Here is a 26,606-nt window from a genome sequence, read left to right as displayed (position 1 = left end):
TATGAGTTGTAAGAAGAGAAGATGATTTTTTGAATGGGTGAGGAAAAAAGAAGAAAGAGTGACCAAGAGTATTGACATTCCTCTCTGGATCCATCCGTTGTTCCAACATGGGTTTGCCGGATGCTTGTGGCCTCTACTTGCAAAACAAGCCCTGGTACACGTGTTAGAGGCAGATCGAGAAAAAATGACATCAACCTTTGGCTTCCGAGTATCCCATGCATCAGCTCCATCGTTCCGATCCGTTCTTGTTGTATTGGTGTTGTTGAGTGCAGCCATAGTATTGCTTGCTCACACCACAAGGGCCATGGATAAATCAAAATTTGAAAATTGCGATCAGAAGGGATTTTGTAAACGCTTGAGAGGAATGTCTAAAAAATCCAAATATTTGATAACGGAACCTAAAGTAGTGAATGGAGTGTATTCAGCTGTACTTCAAAGCAAAGAGGAAGGAAGTAATTTTGATCCATTGCTTCTTGTAATTGAAGCGTATGAGAATGGAATATTTAGAATGAAAATTCAAGAAAAAGTGGAGCCTGGAACTGAACTTAAAAACAGATACAATGTGAACGATGTTATTCTTGATTCGGCTTTAAAGATTGCATTATCGGACAAGAGCACAACAAACAGCCTCACAAATAGTACGTTTATTTTTTAATAGTTGAGTACTAACGTTGTAATTAGGAAATTCTCAATTGATGTTGGAAAACAGAGATGAAGGAATGAAAATTACATTTAAAGTAAATGGAGAAGATGTTATCATTTTCAATGAGAATAACATGCTTACTATTGAAAATGTCTTGAGGGAAAAGAATGAAACTTATGGTAAGTGGTCACATCCAGAGTCAGCAATACATTAATAATTGTGGACATGTTTTAACAACCAAAGACGGAGAAAGTGCAATTGGAATGGATTTTACCCATGTAGGATCCAACCATTTGTATGGATTACCTGAAAGAGCGATGAGATTAGCACTTAATCCAACAAGAGAGGGCGACAACCCATTGACAGAACCATACAGACTTTACAATTTGGATATTTTTGAATATGAACTGAATAATCCAATTGGTCTTTATGGAGCTATTCCTTTGTTGTATTCTCTTACAGAAAAAGCAGCAGCTGGTATTTTTGTTTTGAACCCATCCGAAACATTTGTGGACATTTACAAAGGATCTCAATATGCTTCGCATTGGATTTCTGAAACTGGTGTTTTAGATGTATTTTTCCTTCCAGGACCAACACCAAAGGATATTTCCAAACAATTTTCCTATTTAACTGGTACTGCTCCTCTTCCTCAAAGATTTTCTCTTGGTCACCATCAATGTAGATGGAATTACAAAGACGAGGAAGATGTTAGAAATGTCAATCAGAAATTTGATGAATATGACATTCCCTATGATGTATTGTGGCTTGATATTGAGCATACCGATGGAAAGAAATACTTTACATGGGATTCTCACACATTCCCAACTCCAAAACAAATGCAAGATGATTTAGCAAGTAAGGGAAGAAAGATGGTTACAATTTCCGATCCTCACATTAAGCGTGAACATGGATACTTTGTACATGACGAAGCAACAAGGAATGGTTATTATGTCAAAAATTCAGAAGGTACTGGAGATTATGAAGGTCACTGTTGGCCTGGATCTTCTTCATGGCTTGATTTTGTGAATCCAACCGTGAGAGATTATTACGCTAGTTTATTCAGCTTTGACAAATATGAAGGTTCTACCGAAAACCTTTATACTTGGATTGATATGAATGAGCCCAGCGTGTTCTCTGGACCTGAGATTACAATGGATAAGAATGCTTTGCATTACCAAAATTTAAGACATCGTGAAATTCATAACATGTATGGATTTTATCATGGAATAGCTACAAACGATGGTCATATGAAGAGAAGAGCAGGATCCGATCGTCCTTTCATTTTGACAAGATCACTTTTCGCAGGCTCACAAAGATATGTTGCAAAATGGACAGGCGACAATATGGCAGAATGGTCTCATTTAGATATTGCTCAACCAATGATCCTCGCTCTCAGTATCAGTGGTATGCCATTTATTGGTGCTGATGTTGGTGGATTCTTTGGAAATCCAGAAGAAGAGCTTTTGGTTCGTTGGTATCAAGCTGGTGCGTTTTATCCATTCTTTAGAGCTCATGCCCATATTGAAACAAAGAGAAGAGAACCATGGCTATTTGGGGACTACAATACACAATTAATTAGAAAGGCAATTGCAAGAAGATATGCTCTTCTTCCTTTCTATTACACTCTGGCCTTTGAATCCATGTTGACTGGTCTTCCTTATATTCGTCCTCTTTTCATGGAATATCCAAATGACGTTACAACCCATTCAATTGACGATTCTTTCTTGGTTGGTTCTGACCTGTTGGTTAAACCAGTTGTAACAAAGGCAACCTCAGACGTGGCTGTTTATCTTCCAAAGGGATTATGGTATGACTACGAGACTGGAGAAAAGTTCGACGCTGGAAGAGGAAAATCAATAAGTGTTGCAACATCATTGGAAAAAAGTATTCCAGTGTTCCAAAGAGGTGGTAGCATTATTCCAACCCAACAACGACTTAGAAGATCTTCTCAACAAATGGTCAACGATCCATTTACTCTCAAAATTGCTTTGAACAGAAAGGGAGAAGCTCTTGGAACATTATACTTGGATGATGGTAGCTCCTTCAAGTACAAGACTGGAGACTATTTGTATCGCCAATTTAGCTTCTCTAACAATGAATTGAAGTCAATGGAAGGAGATCTTTCCACCCTCATTTACAATCAAAAGGCAAATCCAATATCCAGTGCAGGATCAAGAAAGGTATCAAATATTATTGAAAGAATTATTATCTATGGAGCCTCTAAGCCAAATAGTATTAGTATTATTTATCCATCTACTTTGGAACAACCAACCGATTTAATGACCTCACCTCAATTCACCTACGTAGACGGGGTTTTAACGATCAAAAAACCTCAAATTCCTCTCAATGCAGATTTCATTCTCAAGTTGAACTAGAATAAATTATAAGCGTCCTATATTATTAATGATCATGGTGATCTTGAAAGCATCTCGTATCTCGTAACGGTTAGTTCGAGATAATCGTAAAGAAGAAAAAATGACTCAACAAACATCATCGCCTACAACAATCCGAGCCATGCATAAGAACAAGCCTTCATCATCGGTCAGTGCACAATCAAAACTATCGGCCTCACGAGTGTCGTCTAGCATGTTTAGAAAATCTCAAAACGAAAAATCAACTTCGTCCCCAAAAAACGACAGTACTCCACGACAAGATTATGTGTCAGTTGAGTCGCTAAGGCTAAAACTCTCTCAAAATTTATTCAGCTCCGAAAAGAAGAAGAAAGAAGAGGAGGAAGCAGGGTATTCGCTACTGAGGCAAAGTTTTGAGAAAATTAATGCCATTTCGCCAAATACTGCCCAAAACCTCCCAACACCCTCTCCGACACATAATCATTCCACCCACTTTGCAACCTCAAAATTATTTCCATTTTCATCTTCCAATAACATAAATACACTACCTTCTGGATCATCACAAATATCTCCCATCCAACAATTTGATACATTAAAGAAATCAATGCCAGAATCAAAAACTGCACGAAGTATCACCAAAGACGGAGTTTCGATACCCTCACTGCAGCTTGGTAAAACTGCTAGGGAAGAAACAGATACCTTCGTCAGGGGCTTCCAATATATAGAGAGATTAAATAAGAGAGCAAAATCAGCAGGTTATTCCAGATCGAACCTTTCTTCATCTAGAACTACACACAATTCTGGCTTTTTCAGTAGTCGTTCAATTAAGTCATCGATACCCCAAGAATCGAAATTGTCAGCCGAAAAACTGTCACAATGGGAGAATTATGAGAATAAGCGTGAAGAAGAGGCTCAGCATGAAGCAGTGATTTCCTCTACATTGGAGCCACTACGGCTTCAATACGATCCCAGTCAAATTCGGATGTCGCCTGTGTCCCTTGTAAATTCTCATGGTGGCAACAACTCAAAAAAGAACATGATAAAAGATATGAAGATGATGGCAGAAGCATGCAGCCGAGCAGGACGACTGAAAATGGAAGGGCTCATTCACTACAAAATTGCCAACAAATATGAAGAACTTGGCGAAGACCAATCTGCCATTCCACATTATGAAAGATTTTTGGCAATAAGCGAAGGGTTAAAAGATGAGATGGCCCAATGTCTTGCTTTGAATTGTCTGGGAGTGCTGTTTCAAAGAATGGGAGGCACTGACAACCTAAATTTTGCTCTTAAATATCACATGATGCAATGGGACATTTCTGAACCGCAAGCTCAGGTGGTCAGCAATATCAACATGGGAATTATCTTTCAACAACTAGGTCATTATGAAAATGCAACTGATAATTACAAAATGGCGTATCAACAAGCTCACAAAATCGGGGACAAGCAAGGAGAAAGCATAGCTCTTGCCAATCTAGGGATACTGGGTAAGGAGCAAGGTGACTTGGCCACAGCTCAAACGTGTATGGAAAAGCATTTATCTCTATCGGAAACGCTCAATAACCCAGTGGGAGAGGGCGAGGCCTATCAACAATTGGGAATTTTAGCGTCGAAAAAGGGAGAGGGAGATTTGGCAGTCAAGATGTTACACAAAGCCAGGAATATTGCGATACAGTACGACAAGAAAAAAGCAGATCAAATTTCTTGCAACATTGGTATTATAGAAGGAAATACTCGGTTTGAAGAATACATGAAATCCCTCGGTCAATATAATTGAGAATTTTGATGAATTGAGATGCTAAAACTAGTTTGTTTGATCTTTGTACTTCTTCTTAGCATTAAAAAAATGCTTAGAATTGATACCTCCGTTTCGTCCACTTCTATTAATTCTTCCTCGTCGTCGAACGTTTCTCGGTCGAGGTCTAATTCCATCGGACGAGCCCCAAATGTTCCTTTTAAACCTTCATCACCCTCCAATAATGCTGGAGGAGAAAACACACCCACAGCTACTTTTCATCATATTTCTTCCAACAGAAAACAAAGTATGCATCGATTTAGATTTTTGCAAGGCTTTCCCGTCACTGCACTGGTAGTAGTGAACGGTATTCGAGGACAACAAATCAGTTTCATGTATCCTACTGATGAACACTTAATTTTTCAACAACAAAGTATGACTTGTCATGATCCTCTTGCTGCAATAACAACTTCCGATGCACTTGGTACCAATTCGTCATCTAGTAATACAAATATTTTAAATTCATCAGAACCAACTCAACAACCTTTAGGAAATTCATCAACCAATACGATTAATACTAGCGGAACCTCTAGTGTAGCTATTGGAAATGCTGGAAATATTTCTGGTGGTGGTTCTGTAGGAACGGCAAATTCATCACAACATCTCGTATCTCATCCACAAGTCATTGACAAATATGAAGACGCATTTGGACTGAATAGCGCTGCTCTGTCATATTTACTATGTCCTCCAAAAAGTAATATTATTGACAAATCTATGACATTAATCATTGATAATTTACTATTTCTTTCAAGGCCTGCTTCAATATTGGTTCGAAAAGTTAATCAGTTAACAGATTTTAGTGTGACAAATCCTGTAAATTTAGTATCAGCTGGAGGTGATTACACACATTTTACAATTGCCTTCGTTTTCCCAAATCATGTTATGGAAGATTACAATGAAACTGTATTTAGTCATCTTTTAACGCTTTTAATGAAATCCTATGTAAGAGAGCAGCAACGTTGTGGTTACGTGTTAGATCAATTAAATTTACTTGGCAAATTAAAGGATCAAGGAAAGAATTGGCGAGACCTAGTTCTAAAAGCTTGTGAGGCAAGTCAACTTGCTAAAGAAATCATTACTGTTGTGGATGCGATACGATCAGCTTCCCCTCTTCAACTACGAGTGAATGGATGGATAGAATTGGGATATAGAATTCCAAAAAGAATTCATCATATACAAGAGAGAAAATTATATAATTTATTTGACATACTCTCCAAAAACAAACATCATTTCCAACAATCAAATACTTCTAAACGTGGTGAAGGTGTAAAACCATACAATTCATGTATTTTTGTGAATGATTTTCCAAAATTGAAAATACCAGTTGATGGACTTCAAGAATTACAAGGAAATGATTCCATTCTAAGGTTATTTAACACTGCTACAAAAACTATTGGGGAGGTTGCCAAAGATGCCAACTTGAGCTTGAATTTTGTGCTGTCACTTGTACAACATTTAGTGGATTGGGGAGTTGTGAGAATTATTCCCAAAATAAGTTATAGCACATTACTCGCAATTAACGAAAATCCTGATAATAACGACGAAGGAAGATGCCCCAAGAATGATTGGTTTCCACCTCCAGAACATGTGATTCATGAATTTTCAAAGAAATTTCCTCAATTCCCAAATTTGATAGAAGTTTTGAAGATATTCTCAACGGTACGATCATGCAAAACACATATTGAGAATATTTCGAAAATTCAATATGCTCTATCAGGAAAGTCGAATCCATATATTGAACACTCACCTACCACCTATTTTCCGTCCGAGTTGAAAACGAATATTGTTGGAAAGAAAAAACTCTCGAATGGCTGTTCTGTACCTGCAATTTCGTATTCTGAACAGTACATGATGTGTATTATATGGCTTCTCAGAAAAGGTTATATTAAGGTGTGCAATACCTATTATCAACTTGTAATACCGCACCAAACGGTTCAAGGTACAAGCAAATTTATGAGGCCACCATCCACAAGAGATCCAATTTCACCTTCTACTCCTCCTTCTCATATTACTTTTTCGCCACCTCCGTCTTCATCGAGGGAGGTCGATATGGCTCATGAGTCATCCATGAACGACGAAGTATCAAGCGTGACAAGTAGTGAAAGCAGCAGTCCACGTTCATTTTCATTCAAAAAGTACATGAATGTTAAAATTGATACACAATCAAGTGACTCAAACGACACCATAACAGAATCAAACATGCCACGAACGCTTTCTGTTTATGAAATGGAATATATTAAGAGATTATGTGATGATCCTCATATGCTCGAACTCTTCAAGAAATTGCATGTATATTTTAATGGTAGTTATTCGGAAAGAGAAATCATTCATCAGAACAATATTTCAAGGGATGACTTTAAAAAAGTGGTCAAAGCATTTGGAGATGTCATACTGAGTTACACCATTTAATACGAGTTAGACGGCAAGGTTTGTTAATTTCTGAGAGTATTATTATTAAATCACTGATGGAGTTGCCACAGCATTGCCTTGAGCGGGTTTTCCGATCAGTAGCTCATTAATATCAATATCAATTTTCTTTGGCGCTTTCATTAATTCAGATATTCCTTCTTCTGCTTGACCTTTCACCATGTTCATGAAAATTGATTTTGTTTGTGGTATTGCTTCTTCGAATGTACTATAAACATCAATACCAGCCAAGGGATTATTCTCCAATTGAATATACACTGAACATTTTCTTGTTGGTTCTTTGCTTAACAAATTCTCTTTTGTTTCATTAGAACTATCCTTGTGTTTCGAAAGATTCATAAGATCTTTGATATTTGTTGTCTCTACAAAGGAAGTATCTGTTTTAATTATGAGCAGTCCATCCAACTTCAAATCTTTGATGGTTATTTCAAGCGGCATTTCAACTGGATATTGTCCGACCATTTGATTTCCAATTCCTAAACTATATCCAAAATAGCTTTGATTCGGAACTAGTTTGTTAATTTGTGCTCTTGTTTTTAATTTAATATACCCATCTCCTTGATAGAAAAATCGGAGATGAATTTCCTGTTGTGAAAGTGAAAGTTTTGGTAATTTTTCAATTGAAAATTGTGGAGGTGTGGTTCCGAATGAAAAATCACTACAAGTCAATGGAGCACACAACATTGGATTTGGCTCTCCGGCATTCAATCCTTGTGTGGCAAGTTTTTTGATGATTTCGATCGTTGCAGTTTGATCCCAACGCGACCAATCAAAGTGAAAACTCATTTTTTTTAAAATTAAATTTCGTTTTGAATTTGTGATTTGGAGATTAAATGTTGATTTCCAAAGTGCAAAATAACGTTAGTTTTTAATATCAATTCCTATCAAAAACTCATCTTTAATGAATGGGTGGATATGAAATGGTATCTTTACAAGGATTATGAGTGTGAATGTCATTAATCAAAGCTTGATCGCATTCCATAAATTGTAAAGAATCTCGATTCACACAAAATCTAATTTCCTCAATACTCGTTTTATCTCGTGTGCAAGCAATCACACCAGGAAATCCTGCACTCTTTAATGCATCTTCCATTCTGTATTAATTGTTTTGGAAACAGTGTTATTGGTCCATTCAAAAAAACAAAATATATTTACAAAACACATACCTTTGCTTACTATAGCTACCATGTGAGGGAATAATAGAAGCCTTTTTCAAAACATCCACAAGATGCATTTTAGAATAAATTTGAAGAGTGTTTGAAAAGTAGGTGAATTGTGAAATTGTAACATTGGCACATGTTCCATGTTTCAACCATTCATGATTCCAAAAGTAATCATTGGGATGGTAATAGGATGGCCAATGTTGATTCATATCATTCATGATTGGATTTAATTGACGAATGTCAAAGTAACATTGAAACAACATTCAGGATATGTGGCAGGATTTTTGAATTGAGGCCATAAACCTAAAAGGACGATGCAGAGTCAACACACACGTGCATGATGATGATGATGATGCATTACAAACAGTAGTGATGATAAATGATGATTCAGGAAATATTTTGTGAAATTGAAAAAAGGTTAAAAAAGTTCAACAATGAATTTCCATGATGACGACCTACCATGAATTGTAAAATCATTAATAAAATCAGGAACGGAACATTCATTTGGCTTTTTGCCAATACATGCTGTTGCAGGCCATTGCAAGGACAATAAAAAGTAGTCAAATGGTTCAAATTGATTTGCAAAATGAGCACAAGTTTCATCACGACGCTGATTTGCAGTCGGAAGAGATGTCATTTGAGAGGGGCGTTCATCTGATTTTATCACTTGAATTTGAGCTCCTTCAATGAAATGATTGCAAAATGCCATCATCATCATCACAAAGACAAAAGTGTTGAAAATGATTCTTTGCATTTTTTTCGAGTTCGTTTTCAGTTAAAGGTTCGAAAAGTATTTATCGGAAACCAATACATTCAAAATCTCAAGTTGTCAATTCTCTAAATCTACAATGACTTTACCAGTCTTTTCTCCAGTAAATAATCTCTGCATGGCATGTGGAATTCGATGCATTCCCTTTTCCTTTGTTTCAAATACTTTTAATTGACCTGAACGTGTCCACTGAACGAGTTGTTGTGTGGCCTCTCCAAATTGCTTGGAATACGAATTGACAAGAAATCCCTGAGTTTTCAATTCTCGAACGACATGAATACTTGTCAAGCGAAGACCAAGACCATACTTTTCTTGTAAATTGGCATCTTGTTGTTCAAATGTCGTGCACGTACCAGTAGCACCTTGTTCCTCACTTGGTAAATTATTATTGTAAGAACTAATGGCACCACAAAATGCAATTCTTCCAAACTTGTTCATACACAAGGAAACAGCATCAAGAATGAAACCTCCAACATTTTCAAAATAACAATCAATTCCTTCTGGACATGCCTGTTCGAGAGCTTGTTTCAATTCACTCACACTATTGTTGTAATCTTTGTAATTGAGAATTTGATCAAAACCATTTTCTAATAATTGTTGAACAACTTGTGGTGAAGTTTGTCCACTAATTCCAATCACTCGTTTACATCCCAGAACTCGTTTAGCAATTTGTCCAACCACACTTCCAACAGCTCCAGAAGCAGCACTCACCACTACTGTTTCATTTGGTTTTGGTTGACAAATATCTAATAATCCAAAATAGGCAGTGAGTCCTGGCATTCCCAATGCACCTAAAAAATAGCTCTTTGGAATGTCATGTAAGGTATCTCGATCCAGACGCCTTAATGGAGTCTTTGAAGTATCGACTAGTTGTTCGAGAATCCATGGAAGACCACCTAACACAACATCTCCAATTTGAAAATTGGTTTCTTCAAAGACTTGTTCAACTCGAGCCACAACACCACCATGTAATGGTTCTCCTAATTGGAATGGATCAAAATAACCTTTGGGAACACTCCTGTTGATTGATAAAATTGAGAAAAGTGTGCATGGCACCATTGGATCAAGAAGTATCAGTTCAAATATATATATATTCAAAGGAACAATGATATATAACAATTCCAATGACCTACTTGTTCATTCTCATTCTCATATAGGGATCTACGGAGAGACAAAGTAATCGAATCACAACTTCCGAAGGTTTACTTGGCTTTGGAGGCTGTTCAATCGTTTCAAGCTTAAAGTTTGACTCTTGAATTAAGCCTTCAGGATAAGAAGTAAATACCAAACGTTGATTTTGTTGTGACATTTCAAAATTGTGCTAATGAAACCAATGACCAGCTATGCTCGTCGTGTGATGTTATTTTTTGTGTGCATCGATGACGAATCATAACACACAATGGCACACGAATTCATACGCACGCTTCTCTTCGCACCACAAGGGTTCCGAAGAGGAGTTAAAATGGAGAAAATCAAAGAATGGCAAAATTGTCGACTTGAATTCAATCTGAATCGTATATGGCGAGTGAATGAATTTCCATCCTCGTTAACAACATATTCTCTCTCTGGAGAAAGCACCATTGAAGAAGGCAAAATGGTTTAACCGAGCCAACGATTATTATGAAATTCCCAATTCCAAGGTCAATGCCTTATAATGAATCACATAGAATTGATCGAAATTGTCCATCATGTTCATCTCACATATTTTCTCAACCTTATCCAAAATATCATGAGGAATGGACATGGTAATTTTCATGGATCGTCTTCGAGGTGTTAAAAATTCCATCGTTTTCCCTGTTTCTCGTTCTCTTCTATTGCATGTCATAGTTGTTGCTTCACCTTCTTCTTTCAATAAATTGAAAATCTCTTCAAAATTGTTAAATACTTTTCGAGCAACATTCAATTCCAATGGAGCTCCTTCTCTCAAATATGTATCTGCAATGACTCTTAATAAATCTTTTCGAGTCTTTTCAGGAACTGTTTTGAAACGTTGTATCGAATTCCAACACATGACATTTTCAGGAGCAAATGAAGATTGTGTGAATTGTAAAAAAAGAGAATTCCATTTGGGATCTCTTAAACATTTTTGAATGTCATTTCCATATTCTTGTTTGTTGATTTTTCTCTCGTGAAGAGAAGATGGAGTGATTTTCTGATAGAAGAATACTGGAAGAGTACATGCAACAAAACAATCAATAATGCATGCAATGAAAATGAATGAAATCCATGGAACATAATAATCCACTCTACCGTTTTGATTTTACAATAATTTTAAAATGTTCACATATTCCACCCAAGTGATGTGTACAATTCATGGATTAGCAGTAACAACAAATGTCAACTCCATTTTCATCATTGACTATATGAAAAATACTTACAAAATATCTATAATTTGAATAAAAGAAGGTAATGCATAGGTAATTAAGGCAAATACCCAATTCACAGAAATTAAAACAACTTCCAATCGAACACGCCAAATATCTTTCTTTCTCGTTAATAAACTCCAAATAATGAAAATAACTGCAGAAGGACCATACACTACAATATTCGAAACAAATACTAATAAATTTCCTGTTGAATTTCCACAACCTGATGGAGAAAATAAGAAACTATTCACCACAAACAAGATGGAACTTCTCTTCTCATCAGGATGATCCAAATAATATTGCCAATTGAAATAATCCACAATTCCACAAATAAGAAAAATAGTAGAATGTAAAATCAATACTGCACAATATGAAAGAATCACAAATTTGGAGCTAATGAGTAATTTGTACCATTTGAGAAGTTTTTCCTTTTCAAAACGTTCAAAGGATGATTCCATTCGTCCAATTCTATATTGTTGTTGTTGTTGCTGTACAGATTCTGCAATGGTGACCGTCGTTGATGAATCAAGTGTTGAGTGTGCTAGATTGGGAGAGTTATGAATTGCAGAGTTTGTCACATTCGATGACGTTTGAATGTTGTGATTATTACTACTATTCAATTCCATCCATACATGTTGTTGCTGTCGTGGAGAGTCCAATAACAAAATATCACTAGTGACACCACCACCACCACTCGAAGAAGCGTGTGAAATATTGGAAATATCACTTCCTACAGTGGAAACACCTTCTGGAAATTCATCGAGTTCTCTATTTCCGATTTTAACTTTTAGTTGATTCATTCGTGTCAAGACAATTAATCGCAAACATCTCAAAATGATGAGAAAAGCAAGACATGGAACGGATAGAAATAGACAAAGGTGAATAGAAAGCAAACATATCTTCAATATTTAAGAGAAATAATTGTTAATAAAAACAAATCGAAATAGCTTACATTTTACGACCAATCAATACTCGTCCATTCATCACAGCATTAAGAAAGAGACCGACTAATAATGTCAAAGTAATTAACGCAGGATTCCTAGCAACACTTAAATAATTCACTTTCTTTTCATCATTGATTGCTGACAGTTTTTTCAATTTATAATACAATCCTGTCAAGCTCACAATCACCAACAGTACATGCACAGAAAGAATGGTTCCAGCAACAGCTCGTGCCGATGGCGTGTCATCACACAAACCATTTAAACTTGTCGCTCCTTGACTCAATAAGATTGGATGACACACTGTGGAATCATTGGTGAGTTGTTGTGTTGCATTATTACTCAAAGATGTAAGCCGATATTGATTTGTCATGGGAGTTGAATGATTGGTGTGAAAGATTCCGATGATGAGTGGTTCTTCTGTATGAACTGCAGCAGTGGGTGAGCAAGAGATGACGAGTATTGATAATAACAACTGTGTAGAAGAGAGAAGTTATTCTTGATGATTGCAATGATGTGCACGTTGAACATGTTTGTAATCGAAGTTTGTGATGCGAGGAAGAATGTAGCATCTTTTTCTAATTGAGCCCAACGTTTCGCTGTCAACATCTGTTGCTTCGCTGTGTTTACGAATCAGGCACAACTTGGGATGGAAATGGAAATAAATATTATTTGCAAATTTACATCGTGAACCATGAAGGTGCAATTTATTGGAGGGAAATGATGGAGGTGTTTGCAGCAACGCGTCTGACGCTCGACGTGGTACTGCTTCGTTGAGAACTATTTACACTTCGTGTGACTGAGCTTTTTGTACTTTTCGAAGAAAGAACTGAAAGACTGGATGCTGGTCGACTTAACACTGGCATGGATAGACCTTCTTCTTTAAGGATTTTGTCTAGGTTACTTTTCATGACTGGATTGCTTTCTGAAATGAATGAAAGGGTTAGCAAACAGTTTCTATTTTTGATCTTGTTGTCTGTGAGGGCGACATCCTGAAGAAGAGCTTCAGCATCTGGTACCTTCTTAATTTCCTTCACATTACTTTTGAGAAGCGTCTTTTGAGTGCTCAAAGACGATAATAGCTTGCTAATATCTTTCTCTAAAACTACCTTAGTGGTAGAAAGTGCGTCTCGCTTAATTTCAGTTTCCTTTTGTTCGATGAGAACCATTTCTAACTCTTTTTGTTTCCTATTGGCACTTTCTTCGTATTCGTATTGCTCCTGGATTCGCTTGCTTGTAAGAGTGTCCAAGTCCTTGCATTTGTTTTCAGCTCCATTTTGAGACAAATATCTGGGTCGCTCATATCCACTTTTTTGTAGTGAGCATTATGACTTATTGTTTGTTGTTCGTTGAAATCAGTAACATATAGTCCTTCATACTTACTTGATATTATGTGATTTAAATAAAGATAATGTTTTCTCGAGACCTCTGTCATGATTTTCTAATTTTTGAATTTCTTCATCTAATTTATCTCCTATTCGTTGTAGCTCCTCTCGTTCTTGGATGGCTCTAATCAAAAATTGTGCTTGTGACACCTCTTCTTCTCCCTCTACATCAGGTTTCAGTCTTTGTATCATAATGTTATACTTATTTTTAAGCTTATCGATATGCACACGTCGGTTGCTGAGCTCCAGAGACAACCTTCGTCTTTCATCCTCATATGCCTTCCATTCAGCAGCCAACATTTCCTTATGAGCCTTCACTTTTTGTTCCTTTTCAATATATAACGTCTCAAGTTGATACTTTCTATTTTCTAAGCCAGAGAGTTCGTCAGTTCTAGCTCTCAACAAGTCTCTCACTCGTTTGACTTGAAGTTTTTGAATGTCGTGTTGAACTAAAAGATCTTCCTTTTCTCTTGTCAAAGCCCTCATTTCTTCCTCCAATGAGTTATTTTCTAAAGTGAGATCATGCACTTTCTCGTTTAGTCTTGCTTTCTCAAGCTCTTTTTCATCTGTTTCTTTCTTCATTTTTCTGACCTCGCTCAACACTTTGGTCCATTCTCCTTTTATCATTTCAAATTGAGCCTCATGTTCTTCCAAACTCTTTTGTAATTTGTCAATTTGTGCATTGAGCTTTATCTTCTCTTCTTCTGTTCGTTCTCCTTGAGCTCTGTTAACTCTTCTCTCCATTTGTTGGACCTGGAATTCAATATTGTACAACAGCTCTTGTTGTTTTAATACCATACTATCAAGTTGGGAGATTTTCGATAGCATGTTCTTATTTTGAGAGTTTGTTCCTCCAATTTCTGCCACCAGGTTGGCTTCTTTCTGTCTTTCTTTATACAACTCTTGTGATTGATGGTAGAGTTGAGTTTTAAGATCCTCTAGCCTTTTCTCTACCGATTTCTTTTTAGCTTCTTCTGAAGAGAGCAAGCTTGATACGTATTTGGACCGTGATTCCAAATCGTTCATATACTTCTGACTTTCTTCCATTCTCTTCATGGTGTCTTCTTTTTGTTGAGTTAACATGGCAAGCTTTTCTTCCTTTTTTTGGAGTTCTGCCACTAAATACTTCTTCTCAGCTCTTTTTCCGTTTAAGTCACTGGAACCCTTGGAAAGAGTATTTCGTATTACCTCAAGCTCTTCTTCCAATTCTCTGTTTGTATGTTATTGAATTATGAAAAAATACATTTCAAGTGTGATGCTTACTTGATTTGATTTTTAAGACTTTCATTTTGATCTCTCAAGTTTTCCAAAGCTCTGGCTGATTTTTCAATTTGCCCTCCAACTTTTTGTTGTCTTGAACACGATCTTCATATCGTCGTGTTTGCTCTAATAATTCCTCTTGTTTGCCTTGGATCTCAAGCTTTCCATTGTTTAAGGCTTCTCCTGCTTTTTGAATAAGTTCATCTCTCTTGTTCATTGCTTCGATAGTGCCTTCCCATTGTTGGATTAAATGTTGACGTTCTTTATGTACATTCTTAAAATCTTCAGCAGTTTTTTCCATCTCAATTTGTTGTGATTGTGTCTCAGTTATTTCCTTCTCATATTCAACCTTTTTTTCCTCTACAGCTTGGCCCATTTTTCGCTTTCCAATGTGAGGTCTTTAATTTTCTTCTCATCTTGTTTGGAGTACTTTTCCAAAACCTCTTGATCCTCTTCTTTTTGCTTTTCTGCAAGAGTCCATTGTTCTAGTTCTTCTGGTCAAACCCCATGTTGGTTTTCAACTCATCAATTTTTTCATTGGCTCTAAAGATTTCATTTTGCACAAGATTTGTCTGCACGATATTTCGTCACCATCAAGAATATTGAACAGCCGTTACCGAAATCAATCAAAAAAATATTTAAAATTGCCATCATACCTGATCTTGAATGTCATTCACTTGTTTGTCAATTTTTTGAATTTCAATTTGAAGCCTTCCCAACTCTCTCTCCGCTACTTGCTTCAAATGTAATTCGGTGTTGGTTTCATTATTTTTCGCTTCCAACAAGAGCTGAGTGTTTTGTGCTTCGACTGTTGCATTTTTAAAATGGTCTTTCAAGTTTGACAACGTTGCTCCTCGGCTTGAAATTTCTTGTTCTTCTCCTCCAATGTTCTTTGCAACTCTTGAATTTTTAATGCGAGTTGCTTGTTGTAGTCATTGAGAAGTTCCGGTGGAAAATGGTCAAAGGTAAACGAAGCCATTCTCTTCTCTCACCTCAACACCAATCAACTTCAATTTTTTTTATTCATATTTACATGATGATACCAAAGGCGCCAAGTGTTACAGGTGTGTTTGTGGCGGGAAAATACCGTTGCTTTGAAAGAAATCAACGGTTTTGAATTCCAACAAAAAAATGTCGGACTCAGTGCTGGTAGGTTCATCATGACGCTTCTCATAATGATGGCAAATGACGATTCTTACAAATGAAAAGGTGGCGGTGAGAGTACGTCCCTTTAATGAAAGAGAGAAACGGATTAAGGGCGGTACTCAGTGTATCGTCTCAATGCAAGGAAATTCTACGACAGTGAAGGATCCCGATACAAGTTTCGGACAAGAGAGAACATTTTCATACGACTACTCTTATTGGAGTCATGATGAAAACTCTCCAAATTTTTCATCGCAAGAAACAGTTTTTAATGACATTGGGAGGCTTATTATAAATAATGCGTTCGAAGGATACAACACCAGTTTGTTTGCTTATGGTCAAACCGGAAGGTAAGTATTTACCGTAATGTAGGTTCATGACGACATACATAAATAATGCAGTGGAAAGACAGTAAGTGTTTAAATTGTGGCAAACGTCAAGGGTCCAAAATTATTCTAAAATAGTATACAATGATGGGAACCAAAGACGAAGAGCATCGAGGAATAATTCCTAGAATTTGTAGAGCAATATTTCAACGTATCAAGCAAGACTCTGAAAAGCAGGATGGCATAACACGAATTTACAGAGTTGAAACATCCATGATTGAAATTTACAATGAACATGTAAGAGATCTTTTCAATCCTGAAAATCCGTTAAACAATAAGGGAGGTTTAAAAATTCGAGAAAATCCTGAGACTGGTCCATATATTGAAGGAATGGAGTCTTGTGTCGTTCATAACGAAGACGATATTTTACGATTAATGGATGAAGGAAATAGATTAAGAACTATCGCTAAGACAAATATGAACGATACTTCATCTAGAGCACATACAATATTTCAAATTATTTTAGCTTCGTCTATTGAGACAGCAGTACCAGGAAATGCATCAACGTTCTCTGAAAAAGTTTCAATTATTAATTTAATTGATCTTGCAGGCTCAGAAAGAGCTGATAAAACCGGTGCCACAGGAGAAAGATTAAAAGAAGGATCTGCGATTAACGTTTCCCTTACGGCGTTGGGAGATGTCATTAACAAATTATCAGAAAAAGCAGAGAATCCAAATAAGAAGGTGTTTGTACCTTACAGAAACAGTGTATTGTAAGTTTTAAATGTTACTGATAACGTCACTAACAATACCGATTAGGACATGGCTATTGAAAGAAAGCTTGGGCGGAAATAGCAAAACCGTAAGTACTGCCTAATGTGTGGCGCTGTCGTTTTTACAATGTGACAATTAAAGATTATGTTGGCAACCGTGTCACCTAGCGACTACAATTACCAAGAAACGTTATCCACCTTACGATATGCAAGCAGAGCCAAGAGCATTAAAAACAAAGCTAAGGTTAATGAAGATCCTAACGCTACTGTAATAAGAGAGCTACGAGATGAAATAGCACGTTTGAAAAGTCTCATCAATGAAAGTAGCGCTCCAAATACTCAAGTTGCTGTGGAAGACGATGAAAAACAAAAACTTCGAGAACAGTTAGCTCACAGCCAACAAATTATCGAACAACTGCAAAATGCTCAAAAGGAGAAGGAAAGAAGAACTCAAGAGATCGAAAGGGCAAGAAGGAGAGCTTTGGAAGAAGCAGGAATCGCCTTCACTGATATGGGAGAAATGATTCGCTCGGAATCCATGAACGTACCAAATATCGTAAACCTTAACGAAGACCCAATGATGAGCGGATTGCTTGTTTATTCTTTCAAGATTGGTGAAACATTTATTGGAAGAGATAAATCAAACAATATTGTCCTGAGCGGACTTCAAATTAAGCCACAACATTGTGTGGTAATCCGAAACCAGGATAAGGTTACTCTCAAGCCAATCAAAGATGCCCTGCTTTATGTCAATGGAAGGACCATCACATGTGAGACAGTGCTGAATTGCAATGATCGTATAATTTTGGGTAATAATCATGTTTTCAGATATGTAGATCCAAACGGTTCTGAAGCTGAGTCTTCCATCGATTGGGCGTTTGCACAAGAAGAATTAGCATATGAACAAAAGCGTGCCATTGAACTGGCAGTAGAAGAAAAGGAAAAAGAAATAGAACAAAATATGAAACTACGAATATTAGAAATAGAGAAAGAGTTCGAAAAACAAAAGTATCAACAGCAAGAGATTATTGAAAGACAAGTGAAAGAACTCGAACAGCACAAACAAAAAATTGAAGAAATGGACGAAAAGAACAGAAAAAAGAAAAAGAGCCTTAAAGATACTGTCAGAGGAATGATCAAAACAATTCAGCATAGATTTTTACATGTATGTTTACTGGTTTTTTCTGAATTAGGTCAATTATTTATTGTTGTTTATAGCGAGATGAAAAGGTAACCAAGCCTTCTGGAAATATTTCTAGAAACAGAATTGACGAAAATTTAATAAGGCTACTGCCCATGATCAAAGAGGCAAATGACATTGTCAGAGAGTTTAATAACAACATTAGATATGATTTAAAGATCTTGGTGAAGAATGCTGAACCACAGCTTGGTATTCAAGCCGTCGACAAGGAGCGAAAGAAAACAACAATGTGGACGGTCGAAGAGTTTGAAGCACGATTAGTGAAGATGAGAGAAAAATTAGCATCACTTCAAAATCCTGTCCTTCAAAACGACGACAGTCAAGATCCGTTTTACGGATGTGCTATCGATGTAGTGGCTTCAGCAAAGATGGAACTGAAATATCTTGCAAGGAGACAATCAAAGGAGGAGCTATTATCATTGCAAGATACAGACGGAAATGAAATTGGAAAATTGTTGGTTGCTATTGTTCCGCTTGTTCCAGGCGATGAAACAATGAAACAACTTCCAACACCTGTTTCTTCGCCTGATGACCTCTTGGGAGATCCACTACACTTTCTCCTTAAAATCAAGGCTGTTAAGGAATTAAGTATTCAATCTAAGGACAATTTTATTAGATTTAGGTTTTACACTGAAAAACCAATTACAACATCAAAGCAAAATGGTACTAACTTATTATTTAACTTCCACAGAAGATACTGTGTTAGAAGTGTCAATGTAGATTTAATTGAATATCTAGAAGACGGGTTCATTCAATTTGATCTAGTTGGTGAGGTTTCTCAAGAGGAGAAATGGAACTCAATTCGTCAAAAGACTTTATCCTCCATTTCTGGATTGAGCTCAAGCAACAACAGCGACAGCACCTCGTTGAGCCAGCATGGATCATTTAATGGATCTTCTCCAGTTTTGAAACGAAAAGCTATCCCGAGCTTTAGCCCTCCTTCAAGCCCTGTGTCGAGTACACCAAGAACTAACGAATTGAATCAAAGTTTAGACACGGAAAGTTATACTTCAACTGAACGAGTAAGTAATTTTTTTCTATTCACACGTTATTACTAATGTAACACGTGCTCCTAGGAATTGGCAAAAGAAAATGAACTGCTGAAGGCGAGAATAAGAAGAATGTCTATTGGAAGTTCCACCTCTCCTCCAAGATCACGATCAGTAATTCCTCCTCAAGCTTCATCCATCTCTTCATACTCGATTCTTATTGTAAATTTGATTGAAATTATTGACTGTCCTTATCCAGACGGAGATTTAATTTTCAAGATTTCACTCTCTCAAGGTTCTGAAAACAAGTCGTTCAACGAGAAGGCTAAATCAAGTTCAAAGACAAGTAGTTTGGGAAAGGTCACGTTCAACGAACAACTCACTTTCAGCATTGTGGACACAGTTCAGCCAAGCAACAAACTCAAAGTCAAGCTCGTTCACAACAAGACACATGTGCTCAAACTCTCAACCACCATTAATGACATCTTTGAATCGTTCCAAAAAGGACAAGAACAAATTCTTTCATTTTCTGATTCTCATACCAAATTACGATGGAGTTTCTCTCTCGATATCTAACATACACTTCACTAGCCAATATTTTGTGACAGTATTTTGACAAGAGCTGGCATGTAAATAAAAATGCAACGTTCTCAACAATTGGTCGATGATTGCAAAGAGGCTTTCGCATCATCCGTTTGTTACCACAAAAATCCTAGCTCATCATTTGCACGACAATATTTCAAAGAACAGTTAGACCTTCGGGATGAAGCAGAAAAGAGCAATTCCTTGTTCCAACACGTGATACTCCTCAAAAAGAATTGGAAAAGAAGCAAACCAAACGACCGGTTGCGAACGATTCTGTGGGTGTTGTTGACTCTCAGCTCTCGGATCTTTCCAAAAACTCTCAACTCGAGTGGTTGAAAACTCAATTCCTAGAAGTCATGCGAGATAAAGGTAAGAGTAGTTGTGAGAGGACATTTGATCATCATATCGGAATTTTATATATTGTACATTGTTATTATTATTAATAATCATATTATAATTATTATTTTTATTAATAATGATTATACCTACAACCATGATCTACTAACAGCTCGAATGATGGATCAATTGACGGAACTGAACAATAATTTACAAAATACAGATAGGTAAATATTACATGGATTAAAAATTCAATCGTTCTCTCTCTAACTATTCGATGTTGAATATTGAAGAAATTGGAAGCCACAGTGAAAGAGAAACGAGAACTTGAAGAGAAAAACAAAAATCTAAAAGAACAAGTTGAAATTCACAAAAGAGAAGCAGATTTCTTTTTAATTGAAATTGAAAGAAGAGACGCCGAAATTAAAACCATGGATAATTATCAGAAAAAGTATTTAAAAGAGGTCGATTCCATAAAATCAAAAGATCAAATTTTGAATGGACAAATTAAGCAACTTCAAGCATCTTTAATTCACATGTCAAATTATATTCAAAAATTAACCTTGGAGTACAAAACTCAAATGATGCATGTTTGTACAGAATTGGAGCAAGAACAACAGAAACGTTTTAATTTAGAACAACAATTAGCAATGACCATGTCACTGCAAGATGCTTCAAATTCATCAACAGCACATAACTACACTTCTGAAATGTCTAATTTATTGCTGGAAAATTCTAGCAACACGGAAAAGTATGAGCATGTACTGAGCCATGTATGTTATTGAACTCGTATTTGAAACATTCATACTTTCATTTTCATTCATTCATGGTTGAATGTCATGCGTGTAAATGATGAATTCAATTTTTAACAACAGAAAGGACATGACACGTCAATTCAGTGTGTTTGCTTTGGTTCAGACCCAAATATAATAGCTTCTTCCGATGAGAGCGGATGTGTAAATATTTGGAAATTTTCGGAAGAGAACCCAGAATTATATAACGTTGAAAGTTTGCAAGTTTCATCTCAATGCATTACCTCTATTTGCTTTTCCGATGATTGTTCCAAAATTTTAACATGCTCAAAAGATGGAGTTGTTAGAATTATTGGAGCTCGAAAAGCTTTTTCAAGTCTCAAAGGACACACTTCTCACATCACCTGTGCCATATTTGTAAATAGTGACAATCAAGTATTTTCTGGGTCTAAAGATAAGACCATGAAACTATGGTAAGTACAATTTATGGAATTCGTGAACACACGATAACAATTATGGCATGAAAATAGGGATGTCATTCAACAAAAGTGTATCAAAACCTTTCTACCTGGTAGTTGTTGTAACTCAATGCAAAACATTACGGATAGGTATGTATTCAACAAGATCTCTTGGTTACTATGTTGTAACATTGTTTCAACTATAGCTTGGTCATCTCTGGTCATTTTGACAAGACACTCAAATACCACGATTGGAGACAGCAGCAAAAAGTTTGGGAGACACAAACCGATCACACTGAACCAATTGTTTCAGTATCAATATCCTATGACCGTAATTTTATTTTAACAAATTCTCGTGATAATACGTTAAAAATTTTTGACTTGAGAATGAATAAGGAGATACCACCGCATCAAACCTTGAAAGACCCTCAATACTTTTGTAGCACAGAAAATCTTACAAGAGCACACTTTAAACCATTCTCGTCAACCATCGTTGCCGTCCCTTCTTGTGTCAACTCATTCACAGAAAACAGTGCAAATGGCATTTTTATTTTTAACCTTAGTAACACCTCCACAGCGAACCAAGTTCTTTTACACCAATGCAGAGTGAATGACATTTCTTTCTCTCCCAATGGTTCTGCAATAGTAGCTGCTTGTACGAGTGGAAATTTAGAAATCTACAAACAAACATCCATGTAGAGCCAAATAGATCAAATTAATTTTTTGTTTTATCATGATATTATTTTTCTTCATTCCTAGGGGTTTCATAAAATTCCCAGTAATGCAACTGAGATTTAACGGTAGTATGCAATGATTGATTATGTGTTCCAAACGAGAATACTGGAGGAAAATAACTGAACTCTTTCCGCACGTATGAACCTAAGATTTTCAGTTTCCTTTCCTCTACCTTGTCCTCTTCGTGCAAGCTAGGTATGGAGCAATGTTAATGTCTGCAATGAAATCGTCTTCAATGTCAAGTGAAATTATATATTCTTCTGTTTCCATTGTTTGTAAATCTGTAAACATGATAGTGGAATGGCAAATTCCATCTTTGTTCGTTTTCCTAGAGGTAACCTTGAAGGGAAGAAATGTTATGTCGTAGCCCTGGAAGAACACCGAATCAAATACTGTACATTCTTGGTGAAACTCTTCCCTTAACCCGTTTGATAACTTAGCAAAAGTTTGTCTCAGCATGTCCATGGATCTCTTCCTTCTTGCTGCTTGCCACAACATTAAAAAATCGTTACAAAGCTTAACAATTGCTCCATCAAACTTTTCTTCTTCTGGAGTTTTGAATATAGTCTTAATTTCGTCAGATGTACCTTTATATTCGTTCGCACTGCAATAATTAAGGGTAGAAGATCTCGATGTAAATGGTCGCATGTCCATGGACAGGTTGTCGAAAAAGTGTGACGTTAAAAAGGGGATTGGTTCAGCATTGGTTATTCCCTTCTCCTTATCTGCAACCTCCACCGGTATCCACCCCAAATTATCAATCCACACCTCAGCTTTGGAATGAAATTCTGTATAAATGAGGGAAGGAGAAATACCAGTTTTAAGCAATCGCTTATGTTCTCGTTTCTTATCAGCTGAAGAACATTGGTATCCAAAATGTGCTCGGGAAGGAATTCCGTTAGCTCGACACACAGCAATAAACAGAGTTACCAATCCAAAGGAGCTGTCATTCTTCGCTTCCAAAACTGTTGTTGCTGCAGCTCTGTGATAGTTCGTTGCTTTGACGTCAACTGACGCCCATACAGCATTTAGCCCCCTCTGTAAGAAATCGATGGCGTCTTCTTCATCACGAATCTCTAACTCGTGCTTCTTCTGCCATTTCTGAAAATTTGGATCTTTGAAATTGTACAGCGGCGTTTCTGATGTATAGAATGCATGTTCTTTTGGCTCCAATCGTTTGACTGGCTCCAAGTTGATTTCTCCTTCTCCGGTAATTGGAATTAGCTCTCTCTTTGTATATTTCCAATTAAATATAAATTCATGAACCGAAAAGTCGTCTTCTCCCACTTTATCGTTGTGTTTGACCAGGTTGCAAATAAAAAGTGGAATTGGCGACTCTACAAACTCTTGCTTCTTTTCTTGATGATTCCTAAAATCTTCTCCCATTGCAATATCAAAGCTGTCGCTTGACGAAACAATATGTAGCAGGTTATTTTGTTTTTTCTTTGAGGGCCTTTCTTGAAACAAAGTTGTATAGAATGAAGTTAAGGACGGATTAGTTTCAACTTTGATATCGGTTTGATAGAACGGAATCTCTGGAGGCACCGCTGTACATAATAGATACTTCTGGTTCTTATACACTGATGAAAACAATGATGCTTCTAGATTTACCGCTTCATGATATTTGATTGCATATTTTGTGGTAATAGGACTTTGAAATTTGCTCGTATGAGGGGAAGCAGCACCATTCAGTTTTGGGTCTGATCCGGCTTGATTTGGCGTCGAGTTGCTGGACGCATTCTCTCCAAGAGGTTTTGCAACAGCTCTTTTGGGATGAAGTATTGCTGGTGTTGGTAATGGCTGATGATGAGCTCTTGCTCCTCCAACATTCTTATCGGTAACACAAATGATGCCCATTTAAGAAGGCCAAGAATCCAACAGACTAAAATTCAAGAAAACCCACGTTGATGAATGGTTGTTGGTGTTGATACGAATTGATGATATAATTTACGTATTATCAACTTGTTATATCACTTCAACCCGATATTGGTGATGTGTTCTAGTGCCAAGATCGAATCGTAAATATTTGGAGGGAAATAAATATCGGTGTTCTCCTGTTGATGGCGGTCGTGGTATTTTTTAACGATGATGTTTTCAAATAAATAAACAGCCTAGAAAGATGCAGATTCATTTGCGGACCATGTCTCCATCAAGCTCTAGCATTGAGTTTGAGAAGCGTACTCTCAAAATATAATAACTTTGGAAATCTCTCGAAATTGTTTGGGCAACTTGACCAAGAGAATGGATATTGATTGGGAAAAGTTTAACGGACATGTTGGCGCCTTTGAAATTTAAAAATGACCAAAAAAGCTGGAAGCTTTCTCAAAAGAATACTCTTCTAAATTATATTGGAGGAGGGGTGAACGATCATCACACACATCAACCAGCAATTAAAAAGAAGAACAATGATGTCATGATTGTAGATGATGATCCGATTGAAGTATCGGAGGAAGAAGATGAAACAATGAAATTATTATTGCAGGATGATGTCAGCTCAAAGAATGATACTGGATCCAGCACAACAACACGAACATTCTTTTTCACACCACCAACTCCCAAGTTCCCAGTCATACCGAATAATACGCTAGGTTCATTAGCTTTTACTCCTAAAAACAAACAATGCGTGTATCCTTTCAATCATCTCTATGAACATGATACATGTTATCAACATGCACTTCGATATAATCAACCTCCAGTTCCACTGCAGTTGTTTTATCACAAAATTTCGAGAGTTCCATTCTCTCATCATGTCAAACAATCCTATCAAAGAAAGGAAATTTCCAAATGGTTTAGCTCAAAACCAGAACAATTAATGGAATTAACCTACATGTCAGATATGAGTATGAGCGAGCGTGTCACCAATATGGATGTTCTTGATACAACACCAATAGTTTTTTTGCTTTTGGAACTCACAAGGGAAGGCTGCAAGTCCATCATATGGATGTGAAGTATGCATGGAACACAATTTTGGAGATCAAATTACGTGTGTCATGTTTAATCCATATGTACAGAACATGCTTGCAGTTTCGAGTACCAATACTTCTGCTGGCTCAGTATATTTATTTGACTATTCTTCACAAAAAATTGTTCAAAAGCTTATGGGAGAAAATGTTGTGGATTTTAAATTCTTAAGTTCAGATACATTAGTTGCTTCAAGGAAAAATGGTCGAATAACATTACTGGATTTGAGGCTTCCCAAAAAAGACAAACAGAACAAATCCTCTAAATCGACGAATCTTCCTGAGCAGCCAGTAACACAACCAAAGTCACCTCATTGTCCATCTCCCAATGCCATTTCCAACAACAAGACATTTGGTGGATTGGTGGCCAAGAGTAAGAAGTCAAAATCCAACAAAACACTTTTCAAACCATCCATCTCTAGTCTTTCCATGATCTCTGCAGAGTCTTTTAACAATGTTACGTTCTGTAAGAATGATCCAAACTTTATACTTGCGTCATCATTTCATGACTCTTTAATTCGATTTTTTGATATTCGACATGGACTTTTAGATCATTTTCAAACTGTAGATATGGAGGCTGCAATTAAGGACCTCCACACACAACTCAATGGACAAATATTTGAAACTTCTCTGGAGACTCCATCTCAACAACCAAGCCATAGCTCCTCTACCAATACGTCCAACAATTCCACATCATTCATTACTGAAAATGGCATTGTATTACAGGAATTGACACGACTAGACAGAAGAGCTCCATTAACGCTTTATAGTCAATCGACACCAACGATTACTAGTGAAGGTATCAAATATTTCGATTGCACATTCGATGGTAAATTTATTTATTTCATTACGACTATGGGAGGGGTTGGTCTGTATGACGTTGCAGGAAAATCACTCACGAAATACTTTCAAAACAAAGCTTCATTTAAGCTTGACGTATTCAACCAAAAAGGACATTTATTGGAAAATGAAAACGGAATGTATTTCTTTGCTCCTTATGGCTCTAGGGTGGAGGTATTGGATTGGAGTAGGCCTCATGTGAAGCAATGGTTCACTGTTGATAATCAGAAAATCAGATCCAATTCCACCAAGCCAGAGTTGTACATGAACATTTCTCATGCTTGCAAACCAGACCGTAAGCACAACATTGCGCATGTTCGGGTCATGAAACCAAACACTCCTCAGCGAAAAGTAGTGTGCTCAGAGTATGACAATAGACTTGTTGTGTTTAATAATTTAAAACAATAA

At 36.7% G+C, this 26,606-nt stretch overlaps 13 protein-coding genes across 13 annotated transcripts; 6 read left to right on the top strand and 7 right to left on the bottom strand.

Moving 5' to 3' along the window:
* Nucleotides 1-184: 184 nt before the first annotated feature.
* On the top strand, nucleotides 185-3,018 carry C9374_001244 (uncharacterized protein; the record flags this gene model as incomplete). Its single annotated transcript, XM_044688204.1, has 3 exons — nucleotides 185-638; nucleotides 682-822; nucleotides 887-3,018. The coding sequence occupies 3 exons, from the start codon at nucleotides 185-187 to the stop codon at nucleotides 3,016-3,018; spliced, it is 2,727 nt and encodes a 908-aa protein (XP_044551642.1).
* A 100-nt stretch (nucleotides 3,019-3,118) lies between these two features.
* On the top strand, nucleotides 3,119-4,771 carry C9374_001243 (uncharacterized protein; the record flags this gene model as incomplete). Its single annotated transcript, XM_044688193.1, has 1 exon — nucleotides 3,119-4,771. The coding sequence occupies one exon, from the start codon at nucleotides 3,119-3,121 to the stop codon at nucleotides 4,769-4,771; it is 1,653 nt and encodes a 550-aa protein (XP_044551641.1).
* Nucleotides 4,772-4,840: 69 nt separating this feature from the next.
* On the top strand, nucleotides 4,841-7,198 carry C9374_001242 (uncharacterized protein; the record flags this gene model as incomplete). Its single annotated transcript, XM_044688182.1, has 1 exon — nucleotides 4,841-7,198. One exon carries the CDS (start codon nucleotides 4,841-4,843, stop codon nucleotides 7,196-7,198), a length of 2,358 nt encoding a protein of 785 aa, XP_044551640.1.
* Nucleotides 7,199-7,243: 45 nt separating this feature from the next.
* On the bottom strand, nucleotides 7,244-8,002 carry C9374_001241 (uncharacterized protein; the record flags this gene model as incomplete). Its single annotated transcript, XM_044688171.1, has 1 exon — nucleotides 7,244-8,002. The coding sequence occupies one exon, from the start codon at nucleotides 8,000-8,002 to the stop codon at nucleotides 7,244-7,246; it is 759 nt and encodes a 252-aa protein (XP_044551639.1).
* A 112-nt stretch (nucleotides 8,003-8,114) lies between these two features.
* On the bottom strand, nucleotides 8,115-8,588 carry C9374_001240 (uncharacterized protein; the record flags this gene model as incomplete). The annotated part of the gene is made up of 2 exons (XM_044688160.1): nucleotides 8,115-8,310; nucleotides 8,383-8,588. The coding sequence occupies 2 exons, from the start codon at nucleotides 8,586-8,588 to the stop codon at nucleotides 8,115-8,117; spliced, it is 402 nt and encodes a 133-aa protein (XP_044551638.1).
* Nucleotides 8,589-8,605: 17 nt separating this feature from the next.
* C9374_001239 (uncharacterized protein) lies at nucleotides 8,606-9,133 on the bottom strand (the record flags this gene model as incomplete). Its single annotated transcript, XM_044688148.1, has 2 exons — nucleotides 8,606-8,682; nucleotides 8,839-9,133. The coding sequence occupies 2 exons, from the start codon at nucleotides 9,131-9,133 to the stop codon at nucleotides 8,606-8,608; spliced, it is 372 nt and encodes a 123-aa protein (XP_044551637.1).
* Nucleotides 9,134-9,208: 75 nt separating this feature from the next.
* On the bottom strand, nucleotides 9,209-10,457 carry C9374_001238 (uncharacterized protein; the record flags this gene model as incomplete). Its single annotated transcript, XM_044688137.1, has 2 exons — nucleotides 9,209-10,166; nucleotides 10,282-10,457. 2 exons carry the CDS (start codon nucleotides 10,455-10,457, stop codon nucleotides 9,209-9,211), a joined length of 1,134 nt encoding a protein of 377 aa, XP_044551636.1.
* Nucleotides 10,458-10,766: 309 nt separating this feature from the next.
* On the bottom strand, nucleotides 10,767-12,828 carry C9374_001237 (uncharacterized protein; the record flags this gene model as incomplete). The annotated part of the gene is made up of 3 exons (XM_044688126.1): nucleotides 10,767-11,394; nucleotides 11,527-12,282; nucleotides 12,467-12,828. The coding sequence occupies 3 exons, from the start codon at nucleotides 12,826-12,828 to the stop codon at nucleotides 10,767-10,769; spliced, it is 1,746 nt and encodes a 581-aa protein (XP_044551635.1).
* A 334-nt stretch (nucleotides 12,829-13,162) lies between these two features.
* On the bottom strand, nucleotides 13,163-15,476 carry C9374_001236 (uncharacterized protein; the record flags this gene model as incomplete). Its single annotated transcript, XM_044688115.1, has 4 exons — nucleotides 13,163-13,763; nucleotides 13,839-15,050; nucleotides 15,104-15,158; nucleotides 15,203-15,476. 4 exons carry the CDS (start codon nucleotides 15,474-15,476, stop codon nucleotides 13,163-13,165), a joined length of 2,142 nt encoding a protein of 713 aa, XP_044551634.1.
* A 755-nt stretch (nucleotides 15,477-16,231) lies between these two features.
* On the top strand, nucleotides 16,232-20,108 carry C9374_001235 (uncharacterized protein; the record flags this gene model as incomplete). Its single annotated transcript, XM_044688104.1, has 8 exons — nucleotides 16,232-16,249; nucleotides 16,310-16,593; nucleotides 16,645-16,654; nucleotides 16,708-17,342; nucleotides 17,389-17,431; nucleotides 17,485-18,507; nucleotides 18,561-19,565; nucleotides 19,620-20,108. The coding sequence occupies 8 exons, from the start codon at nucleotides 16,232-16,234 to the stop codon at nucleotides 20,106-20,108; spliced, it is 3,507 nt and encodes a 1,168-aa protein (XP_044551633.1).
* Nucleotides 20,109-20,473: 365 nt separating this feature from the next.
* On the top strand, nucleotides 20,474-22,362 carry C9374_001234 (uncharacterized protein; the record flags this gene model as incomplete). The annotated part of the gene is made up of 6 exons (XM_044688093.1): nucleotides 20,474-20,486; nucleotides 20,626-20,680; nucleotides 20,830-21,226; nucleotides 21,329-21,678; nucleotides 21,736-21,813; nucleotides 21,870-22,362. 6 exons carry the CDS (start codon nucleotides 20,474-20,476, stop codon nucleotides 22,360-22,362), a joined length of 1,386 nt encoding a protein of 461 aa, XP_044551632.1.
* Nucleotides 22,363-22,566: 204 nt separating this feature from the next.
* On the bottom strand, nucleotides 22,567-24,255 carry C9374_001233 (uncharacterized protein; the record flags this gene model as incomplete). The annotated part of the gene is made up of 1 exon (XM_044688082.1): nucleotides 22,567-24,255. One exon carries the CDS (start codon nucleotides 24,253-24,255, stop codon nucleotides 22,567-22,569), a length of 1,689 nt encoding a protein of 562 aa, XP_044551631.1.
* A 415-nt stretch (nucleotides 24,256-24,670) lies between these two features.
* C9374_001232 (uncharacterized protein) lies at nucleotides 24,671-26,606 on the top strand (the record flags this gene model as incomplete). The annotated part of the gene is made up of 2 exons (XM_044688071.1): nucleotides 24,671-25,238; nucleotides 25,315-26,606. The coding sequence occupies 2 exons, from the start codon at nucleotides 24,671-24,673 to the stop codon at nucleotides 26,604-26,606; spliced, it is 1,860 nt and encodes a 619-aa protein (XP_044551630.1).

The sequence above is a fragment of the Naegleria lovaniensis genome (assembly GCF_003324165.1).
Source record: "Naegleria lovaniensis strain ATCC 30569 chromosome Unknown tig012, whole genome shotgun sequence".
In the NCBI taxonomy this organism is placed as follows: Eukaryota; Heterolobosea; class Eutetramitea; order Acrasida; family Naegleriidae; genus Naegleria; species Naegleria lovaniensis.
The sequence above is the reverse complement of the archived record's forward strand: the minus strand, read 5'-3'. Positions and strand labels throughout refer to the sequence as shown.